At 45.7% G+C, this 13,630-nt stretch overlaps 1 protein-coding gene across 6 annotated transcripts in view; it reads left to right on the forward strand.

The window, feature by feature from the left end:
* Window positions 1-13,630, forward strand: part of LOC126922340 (homeobox protein homothorax) — a 500,699-nt gene that overhangs the window by 56,390 nt on the left and 430,679 nt on the right. For all 6 annotated transcript variants that reach the window (XM_050734824.1, XM_050734825.1, XM_050734826.1 and 3 more), the window contains exons 5-6: window positions 478-528; window positions 10,309-10,500. In XM_050734824.1, coding sequence (XP_050590781.1) covers window positions 478-528; window positions 10,309-10,500 — 243 coding nt within the window. The remainder of the gene's footprint in view (window positions 1-477; window positions 529-10,308; window positions 10,501-13,630) is intronic.

Genomic DNA, 13,630 nt, shown 5'->3' on the forward strand with positions numbered 1-13,630 from the left:
AATACTTATATACATAGGCTGAAGCAAGAAATCGTGTACGAAGATTTTCTAATGGTCTCTCTTCGCCGTGTTTCTTCTTACTCGAGAGGTCTGCACGTCGTTACATACACGATATCGACATACACGGTCGTTGAACCGGTACCATCTATGCCCGATGCGTATCGATCGCTCGATGGAGCACACGGAATTTCGGGGACGCAATTAGCGGCGTGCAGATGCAATAATAATTAATTCCCGTTAATCCTCGCGGAGTGAATCGACCGATAGTCCGCGGAGCTTTCCATGTACGAGGGAAATAAATGGAATCGCTCGCGATACGCCAGTCTCGAAATCTTTGGTTGTGGATTCTGTGAGATCGTCGAAGTTTCGTATTCCACCTTCCCTTTGGTTCGATCCCCTTTTACTCCTTTGTGTCGATCCGGTGCACAGCCTCTGGCGAACGAATTTTATTCGGTTCCTTTTATTTTTTTGTTTCAGATGGTACAGGCGATCCAGGTCCTCCGGTTTCACCTCCTCGAGCTCGAAAAGGTGAGCACTTTTCAAATTCCACGTTTTCTTCCCATTTCCAAGGCTATATAAAATGTTGCAAAGAATTATGATTTCTTGGCTGATGTAGTTATATTTCTTACAAAATAGTAATATTTTATATAGCTTCATAAATTGGTTAAGATCGATTAAAAAATAATATACTTAGTAATATACCTAGTAGTGTAATAATAGATATAATAATACCGTAACGTATGAAATTTCCTACTTTGTGCTATCAAGTTTCTAAACCTCTAATTATTTTTACCTTTTTCATAGATCATTTTATTATCGTTTTATCATTCGCGTATGTTTCTAATCCTTTAATTGTTAGATACATTAACAATAGTTGATGGACATTTCTTGAATCAAAACGGTATTCATTCGCGATAAAGAATCGCATAAACACATCGCTCACGTCCACATTTCTTAATTCTCTAAATTTTATATTACTTATCATTTGAAAGGAAGTATTTTACTACTACATGTTGAAACTCCTCAGGTTTGAGAATAGAGGAGGATGCTAAAGACAATTCATTTCGAAATCGTATGAAAATATATACTTATAAACTTTATAAAAATATGATTCGTCATGTTGTCTTCATACGCTACGGCTTACAATATAAGTGTAACGATGACTAGCATAAACCAAAGGGTATAGTTCCATTAATAACTGAACAAGTAGGTAAAACTGTAGAGTAAGCGCGAGGTTGACGCGTTTAGGTGAACTTTCAAGCGTACTAGCGAACGTCAGCGAGCGGCGTGTTCTCTCGTCCGCTCCAATTGTCGGGGATTACCGGGTGTCGCGGTAGATAAGCCGTTCGTAACGCTTGAAAAACAACTGTTACGGGCGGAGCGCAATTTTCCGTAATTGTAGTGAAAGCTCGGCACCACCCGTCGTCGGTCGTCGGTCGGCTATGGTGCACGCCTTGGCGGTTTGCTCGACTCGGGCCGAGTTCCAGCCGTAAGTGGCGTCATTTAGCTGTCCAATGGCCGCTAGACGTACGAACACGGTGCACGCTCCAAGTTGTTTGCATTGGAACGGCCATCTTTCTCCACCGAGATCGTGATTTTTTCCCTTGCCTCTCGTAAACCGGAAACCTGTAAATCGGAGTACATGTCTCGTATTAGATCGCATAAAATGGTACGAACTGTGTTATACCGAGAAGCCGAACATAGAGGACGTGTATTAGCATATTCATTCTTAATACGAAAGGTAGTTAGTAAAATATAAATATAAATATTAATTACTAAGATCGAGTAATTAAATTATTCATCGAGCTTTGCATTAATCAGAACCTCTTTTAGTCATGGTGTTGAAAACGAATGTAGACGAGACAATTTTAATTACGTCAGTTTTAAATCCTGCAATCGTACAGAGGAGTATTAAATAATTAAATTAGTTGAAATAATTTATAAATATTATAGACGTATAAAATATCGGCGGTCCATAACGAGTGACATAATTAATTTAAACGAAATTCATTCACAAGTCTTCGATAATCCACAACGTCATTGCTTTGTACAGTTAGTACAGGTATTACGACTAAAGATTCTATCGGCAGCAACTTTCGATTTTCCCCGAATTCTAATTAAGACAGGGTCGGAAGATACCGCGGCCGTGATCGGTCCCAGCGGACGTCGAAAAAGTTGCAGGTTGGTTCGTGTCACGGTTCAATCGACGACACGAGAGGAACAGCGGTCGGGATTAATTGAACCGGGCAGCCGGTTAATATTCCGCGTGCGTTCTCGCGTTGTTACTTCGGGACCACGGTAAATAAATATTGCATTAGAAGGCCGGCATGTTTCGGCCCGTTTTTCCCCCGCTAACGATTGATAACCGTTCGACCGGTAAAGCCGGTGTGCGCAACAGAAAAGAGAAAGGGAGAAGGAAAGAGAGTGCAAGTTTTCAGGAGGAGCTGTTTGCGTGGCCGCAGAATACCGGGGCGGGCCCCGTTTGGCCCGGCTACGCCGTTTTTGCGCCGATATTTTATCATACGAAATAGCGGACATCCATCGCATTTCCATCGAAATGGCAGCTGACGTGGCGGCAGCCATTGGCCAAGGGAGACCAGGCCGTCTCGATGCGCCCCTCGTGTGTGTTGCTCCCTCTCGACAGGCCCGCCTGGATCGACTGGTCGATCCTGCAATTTTATACCAATTTTCCTCATTTGCCGCGATTACATTATTATAAAGGCCGGGGCTACCTACCGGCGAATCCATGCTGGCCTGGCGTACACGCGGGCCAACCCTTCTTCCTCTCTTTCTTCTTTAAGCATCCTGAGTAGGTACTTTCTCTTATGCACGTCGATTACTCATGCAAAGAAATTCTGATGGTCGTACTTGGTCCGTTACATGCAAAATCGTAATCACTATCGTCATTCTTTTATTTAAAAAGTCTTGGCAAAAAAGATGATAGGAAATATGCGTTAAAAAGACTGGAAATATAACCAACTGGACGATAGGCGAAATTAAAACTAAAAGAAATAAATATGTATATTCGTCGTCTACCACTAATACTATACGATTTGTAACATAAACGTTCAGTTCCTGTTGCGCTCTATTCGCTCAAACATAAATCACTTTCGCATCTTCCCACTGTATTAACAAGACGACTTGAAAACTGGAATCTAGAAATTGGAAGAACTGTAACATTTCTCTAGTTTCATCAATTTTTCTACATAGAAAGAATTACACGTACATTCCCACGAAAGATATCAATCGATTCTTCTACTGGAACGTCGAAAGTACAGATCGGAGTTGCAAGAAATCGGCGTACAGTCATCCTCCTATGGAAGACCGCTAAGAGATAAGAAACCGTCTCACCAGGATCAAGACGCCAAACCGATATTCGATCGTAGCTTTTTCCTCCCACAAGTCCAGGCTCCTACGATTCCAATACGCCAACCGGTGGATTTATTTCAGCGAGATCGTCGGTCGCGATATCGGGGCGGGTCTCGAAAAGCCGCGACAAAACCTGACCGCAATTTGGCACGGTGTGCGCCGCACTGGCATCGACGGTAATGAAGATTGAAACGTTCTTGGTCCCCGGAGTCCTCCGGGGACGAGCAGAGCCGGGACATGGAGGACGCGGAGCGAGCGAGCAAAGCGGAATGCAGCGAACGCGCGATCAAGAAGATTCCATAAATATCTGGAGCTCCGAGCAACGAACGACAGACAGAGGACGAGAAAGTGATAGATGAAGAGAGAAACGAGACGAGAGAGGAAGAGGTGTATCGAGAGGGACGAGGATGTTTGACCAATAGGGAGAAGCATGGTAGCCCGCGGTGCTGCGCTTCGTGCATTTAACATTTTCGAGCCAATCGCGTATTAGCATAATTACGTTTTGCAGGGGCCCGATGCATGGAAGGAAGGTTTCTTCTTCTTTATTGCTCTTTCTCTCGTTTCGTTCAACTTTCTTGTTCGCTCTATACAACCTCTCTGCCTCCCTCCATCGCGAGTCGGCCTCTCTTTCCACATCGATCTTTCCTTGAGTTGCAGCCTAGTTCGTCGTCTTCGTTCAGCTACCACGTTTTCCTCCGTTCGTCTTCGTCGTTCGTTCTTCTCCCTTGGACCTGTACACTCGTGGCACACACCACCGTATATACACGCTATCACCGGTTAGAGAGCGGTAAATTTCTTATGGGATATTATGGCGCACCGTGCATACCAACCGGGATTCATACCGGCGCAACACGCGGGCACAACCCTCTCCTCCAGCTGTCCTACCTTAGAAACTGGTTCTAAGTTATACCTAGTCCTGTAGGGACATCCGCGTGCCTCCTTTCCCCGTTGTTCGGGTTATGTGTTTTCGTGGACATCTCGACGGCCAGGACATCCGGGTTGCTCCGCAGGCTGTTACCCTCTGTCTCCATTTCAGCACCTTTTCGATCGTAAAGAATAGCGTAGCCGTGGCTATTAAAAAGGATTCACCTATCTGGATTTTAATTGTTTATTTGGAAATTAATAGAGTCGGTTGTAAAATTAAAATTAGGGCGAAAAACTGTGAAAATTGAAAATAACTTTTTAAAAGCGCAGACTATAAATATTCAATCTTCTTTAACATAGACTGCAAAGTTTTGACTACAAAAAGAGAGATTAAATAATAATATCTATGATATATCTGTTCTACAACACGATCCCTGATATGAAATGCGTCTCCATTAGCGAATGTGTTGGCGAACACTGTTCGCGAATTAAACATTTGAAAACCAGAATGACTCTCCACTCCTTCCGTTCGCCAGGACCAAGACGTCATCGATAGCTGAATGGAACGCATAGTACGAGTCGTTCGTAGGGGTACACCCGGTATATAGGTATCGTGCGTGCCGTAAGGGGTGGTCAGGTTGTGAATCGGGGCACGGTAGAGGAACCGAGACAGACACCCCGAAACCTTCATTACCTTCGGCTTCAAAGGAACCCATTGTGCCGTAAATGGGGTTCGCTCTGCGCTCCTCTTTCCTTCTTTCTTTCTTTTTTTCCTCCTCTTCTTTCTTTCTTTCCCTCCTTTCCTCGCTGTGTTCCTACGCGTACCCCAGATCCGTTCCATTCTTCGAGCCGTTTGCCTTTCCGAGAGGCCGTCGACAGAAAGGGATGAGGTAGGAGAGAGAGTACAAAGAGGGAGAGACACTTGCTCGTTCGTTCCTTCGTTTACGTAAATTCTCGAGTAATTTCGGGGATCGAATGAAAGGAGGAACGAGGGGGAGCCTGGGGTACGCGAAGTTCTTGGGGGCGGAGAGGGCACGTCGCGATGGTATAATGTCGCCTCGTGCGGAACCTCCCCTCGCACGATGCAAGAGGAGGAGAAAGGAGGCAGAGAAAGGAAGAAGGGACAACGGGCCGTTTAAGAAGTCTTTGAATCGAGAACTCGTTTCGAGTGGAGCGCCCGCTGCTCTCCGTTCGTCGGCGACACGCTTCTTCTCGCTGTCGCTGTCCCTTTTCACCCGGAACATCGACGATCACCGCGGACTGGTTGAACTCTCTGAAACAGAAACTCGCGGGGATCTATCTGGGCGTGAACACCCGTAAGCAAGGAAATTTTCTTCTTTCCTTTGATAATCTAACAAATGCAATTTTAGTTCTTAGAAGCATTACTTAGTCGATCGTAATATAATTTTGAAAATATGACTTGGGTTTATGGAATAGCGCGGCTCGACATTCCATGCTTCTTTCTGTTTATTTGCTGTTTATATGCTTGGACGTATGTACGTGTTAAGATCTTTATTTTTATGTATTTATGTAACGATAACAAGGAAGATAGAATGTTGACGGGAAAGTCTCTAACGCGCAATAGGGACAAAATCCGGCGGTTTGGCCGACTGGCGAGCCATCGAATCGACATCCCTATCCTCTCGCAACTTGTTAAATCGGCCATAAAATGGGAATAATCTCGAGTTACAGGCGACGTTGTCGTTGTAGCTGGTATCGTGCTCGGTCATCGCGAACCAGCCTCGATTTTTCGTCTCCTTCTGTGGCGTTTCTTCTACACGCGCAAAGGAGAGCCACCTTCCGGTAATGGCGTTGCCTCCGGTGTCGCATGTACCTTACGGAGGAACACGAGAAGCGTTCGCGGGGACGCGATGAAAGCGATACCCCTCGCTGTTTGCAAGTGTATACGCTCTCTCTTTTTATTCCTATTCGTGGCTTTTATTTCGGCCTCGGAGTGGCACGTGAAAGTTTACGCCCGCGGTTCATCGCAGAAATTAAATACCACCGCGCTTCGCCGGATAATTCCATCGATAGGACGAAGAGGGGAAGAGCTTTCACCTTCTTCGATGGAACCAGAAAGTTGACGAGGAGAGAAGGAAATGGCGATCCTTTGAGACACTCGATATTTTCCGTGCCGTGTTCTTCTACCACCGCGAACCGTTCGCCGTATCAGAAAATCCGAGAAGCTAGTACCCGCTTGGATGAATTAGATACCAAAGAAGTGCTGCGCTTCCTAGCATATCCTTGGCTTTAGGACAGGGGGATACTGTGTCAACGATGCGGCAGTGCGAGCGATGAAATGATATGATATTGTAAGTGGAACGGCAGAAGAATCGTCCGATGCCTTAAATTTGAATATTTATCATTATGTCATGGTAGTTCTCGAATCTTCTAGTTAAATTTGGACATTTTTTTAAAGGGGGGGTTTCTATTTGTTTTTTTTTTTCTTTACATACATATTTGTTCATTAACGTCGAAACACTTGCTGGTCTTGTATAAAACACGATATTGGATGCAGTCTATCACAGATACGATTGAATCTTGTACCTGCGCAAAATACGGTTCCGAAATGTACTGTAGCGGTATATGAGTCATAGGACGATTCGATTCGAGGATGACTCATGTTGTTGTTTTGCCTCGGAGTATTAACACCATTATGATATACGAAATGTAATAATAAACAAACTCTGGACAAAACAATATGGCCGCTACACGCAACCGTCAACCGAATTCGAATTTATACTTTCCGGTACTCCTTCCACTAATATAAATAAACGAACACGATCGTTAAGACAATCAGAGTTAGTATCGAGCAATCTTATAGCGATTAACCCTTTGAGTGCTGTGGGCGCATATAGGTATCTGGCGAAAGCTATCGGTGTGGACTAAGGACATATATATGCGCTTTCTGTAAGTGCCCGGCATGGGCTAAGGACGCATGTATGGGTTTTTCAATTTTTCCGAACACCTACGCAGAAGTAATACTATTACGTTTGTGTGAAATAAATATAAATGCATTCCTTACGGCAGTAAACAAATGCCAATAGTGGCTCGTTATTGTTGAAGTGGTCACCACTTGTAAGAAAACTCTACATCTGGTTTTTTTAGTTTCCTCAAGCACTGAATTTTTCACACACAACTAAATTATTAACTTGTGTTATATTTACTAAATTTAGTTTCCTAGTTTATTGTTTTCTAGTTTATTACCCAAATTCTAGTTAACTGTAAATTTCAATGTTTATAATAAATAATTAAGAATAACTGAAAAATAACGCTCTTGAATCATTTAATCTCGTGCAAAAGAATTACTATAACTTATTACGATTTGCGCTTTGAATAGTCAATCAACAGAGTTCAGTCTAACGAAAAAGTATTCCGTCCACAGCGATCGTCAGCGCTAGATGCGCGCCGTCCGTACGGACGGCATAGGCCGCGAGTATACAGCACTCAAAGGGTTAATATCGAGCGAACGTACTGATTACCGTGTATAATACTGGGCGAACGACGACTAACTCTGCACTACAAATAATTTTAAATACATTGGCTATACTAAGCATTAACCTGTCTCGCTACTACATACTCCAACACGTACAATCATACATCACAGTGCGATGAAAATTGGCAGAAACCGTTTGCTAGAGAAGTAGAGAAATAATAAATTAACAATTATATGTTGTCCTCACAATCTCCGATGTAAAATTCATTGAAGAAATTTGCAGTGAAATTAAATGGAGAACTCGTAGAACGTATGAATTATCTGAGATAGCAATCTTTAATGATTTTAACAATTTCTCGTAAGTAATCTAGTATTCATGAGTGGGGATGTAAATTTCTCGACATATCACCTATTATACATGTAATAGATATTTAAAAAAAACCGCAGACAGATCACCAGGCCCTTTTGCTCGTGACAAGAAATCGGAGCAGAAAATGGTCACGCCGTTTCTAATAAAAGTCGAGAGCGGTCAATGTCGTAGAGGACCCGTTGGATCCTGTGTCAGCGCCGGTTGGACCGATCGTCTGCGGTATAGGGTGACGCGATTCAGAGGGCCGATAGATGGCAAAAATTCGTGTCCGCGATGCATCGTATCATGTTCTAGATCATGAGCCGAATACTGGAGAGGTTTTTGGTGAACGCGGAGCACGGTATCAACTTCGAGCATCCACTCACGCGAGCCGATACAAACTATCCGCGGCACGGTCCCTTTTGGGCCGGAAGTTAGAGCGGTTAAAAGCGATTATAGAGACGGGAGATTCGAGTTTCACGCGATGCCAAGTTCGAAAAACGATTTTTGCTCAGTGATGGGGCTGGGGTGTGTTCCGAGCTCGTGTACGAGCGGTAAAAAATGGCTCGATAACCGTGTTTCTGTGCTCGCCACGTATACAGAGAAAGGCGTACGGTGTAGGTGAACGCTTCTCAGCGTTCAGGCCGTGGCTCCTTTCGGCGATCCGTCCTGGGGAGGAGAGAAAGAGAGAAAAAGAGAGAAGGAAAGACGGAACCCCGTTTCTTTTCTTCGGTGAGCATTGTCGGCCGGTTCGACTCGACTCCCGGCGGATCAAATTCTAACCAGTCCGGCATTATAGCTGCTGTCCTTCGAGCTCTCTCTCCACCGCCCCCTCTCGCCGCCCTTTTGGTCCCGCGTTAAAGAGAGTCTAGTCATCTCGAGGAGGCATTGTGTTACCGTCCTCCGTGGCATAGTTGGTACTTGGAAGAAAATTCTGGAGAACCTCGTGCGCACCACCATGAGAACCACGATCTCGCTGACCCAGTGTATATACGTATAGCCAACGCGGCCGTCTTTGTCGATCTTTGATGTTCTTCGTGAAGAAGCATTACGGAATGAAGGAAAAAAGGGGAAAATAATCTCGGAGCAAGAAGTATAAAATACCGTACTATGTAACGTACTAAACATGACAACGTACGGTATGGTACGATCTATGAAAAGAGGATCGACTGCGGATCGGTTTCGCGTCCGATCAATACGCATACGTTTAACGCATGATAAACGCGTGCATTGTCTACGGTGGTCGGTGTCGACCACGGCCTTCCACCATTGGACGGTGCCGCCTACGGCAAAGATGGCCGTCTTCTCTATTACATATAAATGCCTAATAAGAAGAACGTCGTATAAGTATCTACTAGGTGGATAGGTTGCCGAGAGGCAGCCAGGCAGAGCCTGTTGGAGAAGTCCGTCGAGAAGGGAAGAGAAGAGAAGAGAAGAGGAGAAAAGAGAGAGGCCAGGAAGAAAGCGCGTGTACGCGCTTGCAACGAGAGAAGACACGCCGCCTCGTAATGCGCCTGGCTTCTCTCCGTTTCTCCTCCCTGTCGATTTACATATAACAAGATAAGCGTTTTTATTTGCTTTTGCTTATATAATACATTTTTTCTAAACCGAATCGAGCGACCAGGCAGAGACGAAGTCGGTCCAAGGACCGGGGGGCAGGGAAAGGGGAACGGGAGGAGGATGAACCGTGAGGAGGACGCTGGAGGACCGGGTATCCTATAGGCCTGTCAGACCTCATTTGCATACATAACATTCTGGTCGACTGGACACCGGTCAGACCTCCTCGCTCCCTCTCGCTTCGACTCGCTATCGACGATACAACGGGTCTCGTTGCTCGCTGCCGAACCGCTTCCACGGCCTCGAGATGCAACGAGCTCTTCGCCGGCCTCCTCCATCTTTGTGTATCGATACCAGCGTTCGTATCGGCCTCGCCATCCCGCGCGCGCCCCTTTTGGAACCGTGGCTTCGATGGTGAAAATACCGGGTGAACGTTTTACCCGAAGCCCATAGGATCCTGGGTTCATTCCGATTCGACCAAACGAAATCGTTGCCAATTTAGCCGATGTTTATAGCGGTTATAAGAATATTGAAATTAACCGAAGAGACGAGAGAAAGAGAGAGAGAGAGAGAGAGAAAGTGAAAGTCGGTTTAAATAACTCGTCTCGACGGTGCCTAGAATGGGTCAAGACTCGTTTGTACCATTTCGAATACCTATATTACGTGACGTTCAAACGTCCATCAAAGATGTCCAATGTTTAATTCAATTCGTTATTTCTTTATGCAATCGTAGGTCCATGAACTATGCGACAATTTCTGCCACCGGTACATCAGCTGCTTAAAAGGAAAGATGCCGATCGACCTAGTGATCGACGACAGGGAGAGCTCGAAACCACCGGAGATCGGGAACGGTCTGGACGGTGGCGGACCAAGGAGCACCGCTGACAGCACCAGCCACACAGACGGAGCCAGTACGCCGGACGTCGTGAGTACCTCACCATCGTCAACGTCTTATTATCCGCACGACGCGATCACCCCCCACCATCACCACCACCACCATCACCACCACCACCACCAGAGCCAGAATAATAATAACAATAATAATAATCACGCCGGTATCGGCAGTACCGCCACTACCACCCCCTTGCAACTGAGCCAAAACCAAAGCCAAAACCACCACCCTGCGCCGCAGTCGAACACCACCACTACTACTGCTATTACCCCAAGTAGCGCCGCCACAACTCCCAACTCCCTAAAGCGTACGCACCAACAGATGATGATGGCAGCCGCGGCGGCATCCGCGATGGCCACCTCGCCGCACGCAGCCGCATCCGCGCCCCCTGCGCACGCGCACGCCGCCCTCGCCGCCTACCACAGCATCAGCTCGGCCGTTTATCCGTGCTCGTAATAGACGACGCGACTTCCGTGTCGATACCGCGAGACCTTTTCTCTTTCTATCCCTCTGTATTACCCTCTTCTATTAAGTCTTTTTCCAATTCTATTATCATTGCGCGTTATTCTGTTTCAACTTCTACTACTATTACTACTTCTTTTTTTTCTTCTTCATCTTCTCCTTTTTCTTTTTCTTCTTACAATCCTTTATCCAATTTATACGCTGTCTGACTATTCTTCGTCATCTAGACGTTTCGGTCATTCGTACTCCCCTCTAGTGACAATCTTTCTTCGAGATTTACTTCCTCTTTGTCAGCTGTGAAAATTAAAGGAATTCGAACGTTCTCCGGTCTTACTATCTTGCGATCAGCCTCGTGATTATATCCTATCGTGTCTTCGTTGTTTGAAACGAGATATTTGATGAGATCGCTGGTGACCCATGCGTCAGGATGGTTCGATCGCGACTGACCGTAGCAGGAACCACCACGGACGCGCACGGCGCCCTCTTGATTCGTTCTCGTGGCTCGAGGTCACGTGTGTATACGTCTGGGCAGAAGTGCCATCCGAATGAACCACACGAGCCGCTCGAAGAAAGATGTGTACCTAGACACGTTCTGCTCGTAACACTTTCTCTTTCCTCTTCTTTTTCTTCTTCTTCCACTTCTTGTTCTTCTTCTTCGACTTTCCTCTTGTACTTAGTTTCTCCGACCAAATCTTACGAACCAAGTTTCGACGATGAAAAAAATCGAGGGTTGCAGGGGTGTCACGTACGGGTCGTTAGGTTACGGTAACGCACACGATAGGTCGCGAATTGTTGGACTGGCGCTACTTGTCGGAATTTCCAGTACGTTGCTAGCGAGTGTCTCGTACTGCTCCGAGCAAAGGACGAGTGTTATTCTGTTTGGCACTTGGCTGGCTTTTGAGTTCATTCACGTTCCGTTTTTTTTTCTCTCTTTTACTTCCGTTCTCTTCCACTCTGTCACTACCTTTCTGTCTTTCTCTCTGTTAAACGTTGCTCAATCCGCAGAGAAAAACCGTTCAGTTCACATCGTATGTACATAATTTTACACACGGTCTCAAAACATTCTCGGAATTCTTCCTTCGAGGGCCTCCTCGCGTTAATTCAGGTCGCTAAATGAAACCACTGGATCTCAAAGATCCCACTCTACCTCCTTCGTCTAGAAGCTACAGACGGTGCAATGAAATTTATCGCAGGAATTTCTCCGCAAATGGTTCTATACGGAAATACCATGTGTCAGCCAAAGTTCGGGCAAGTTCGCTCTTACGGTCGATTATGTAAGATCGCGGCGTGCTAAGCGAGGAAGAACGCTTCTAAATTCGTCCCAAGTCAGAGACACCAGCCGTCCGATGACATCGATTTTCGGCTAGTGTTCCGCTTTCAAAACACGTCCGGAGATGTCCTCGCCCCTCCGAGACCGTCGTTTCGAGGTCCAACCAGTCACGATGAGCTATTATAGCCGAACGGGACCTTATGCAATCGATTCTACGTTTCGAACCTGTTGTTCTCAGGCGCTTATGCTTCTTCTTCTTCATCTTCTTCTTCTTCTTCTTCTTCTTCTTCCTTCCTTGGTTTCGGTCTTGAGCATCGTCGTGATAGCACGTGGTTCACGCGCCACGTGCTCCGCCGAAGAAACAACTGACGCGTCCACTCTTTCTCTTTTTGTCTTTTTCTACTCCCCTTTTTCCTTCTGTTCTCCAAAACCGAAAGGTCTATCGCGGTGCGGCACAGTGCACGGAATTTCGTGAACAAACACGGGCATTATAGTGAAGAAACGGCCGTGTACGGCGACTCGGTGTGCTAGAGAAGGTCGTTAGGCGAGGATCAGGCATTCGAGGGGCACGCGAACGAGAGCGATAGTCGTTTAGGTAGGTCGTTTCTTAGGTTTCGCGCGATTCGTTGCCACCTATAGCATTTCTTTTAGTCACCCGAACTAATAATATTTACGATAGTTAACTTGCAACTTTTTACACTTTCGATATAGAAAATACTATTTTAATTCGTTTCTCTTATTTTAGGACATAATTCGATTCGAACATCGATATATTGAATTTATTTTAAACGATTGACGATATTTCTCGTTTTTTGAATGCGATGAACGAGAGCAGCAGATCGCGCGTGTCTGTCGAAACCGGGAAACCCTAAATCGTTCTTCTTGCTCTAGTTTTGTCTTCTTTCGTTTGTCCCCTTCGATTGTTCCCCGTTCGGATACTTCAGAGTCGGGGAAACGCGCTCAGCGTCGCGGATCGCGCGATCGATAGTATCGCGAGCGGTAGGCGTGTTTATGACAGGCGTTATATCGTCTACGCGGCGTCTGCTTTCTGAATGGTCCTGGCTCGTGGGCATGTGGAAGGTCGCGCGTGTCGTGGACCATAGTATCGTGTTTGGGTAGAGGAAAAAAGAAAACGAGCGAGAAAAGAAGAAAATAGATCAGAAACGAGCGCGAAAGAGAGGAGAATATGAAAGAGAGGACGAGTAAAAACTACGAGACGGTCGTTCGTGGACATCGCGTCGGGGCGTGAGCGATGCGAATTCATTGCTGAACCGAACTATTAATCGTGATCAGAATATACGTAATAGGATGTAAGGCTTATAACGCGTAACAAAATGAATTTTGTGTCTATTTTTAAACGGGAAAACTTGTTCAAGTTATTTCTAATTTAAGAATGGAGTACATGTGCAACGGAGAGTGGAAACGATAAAA

Source organism: Bombus affinis, chromosome 11 (genome assembly GCF_024516045.1).
Source record: "Bombus affinis isolate iyBomAffi1 chromosome 11, iyBomAffi1.2, whole genome shotgun sequence".
In the NCBI taxonomy this organism is placed as follows: Eukaryota; Metazoa; Arthropoda; class Insecta; order Hymenoptera; family Apidae; genus Bombus; species Bombus affinis.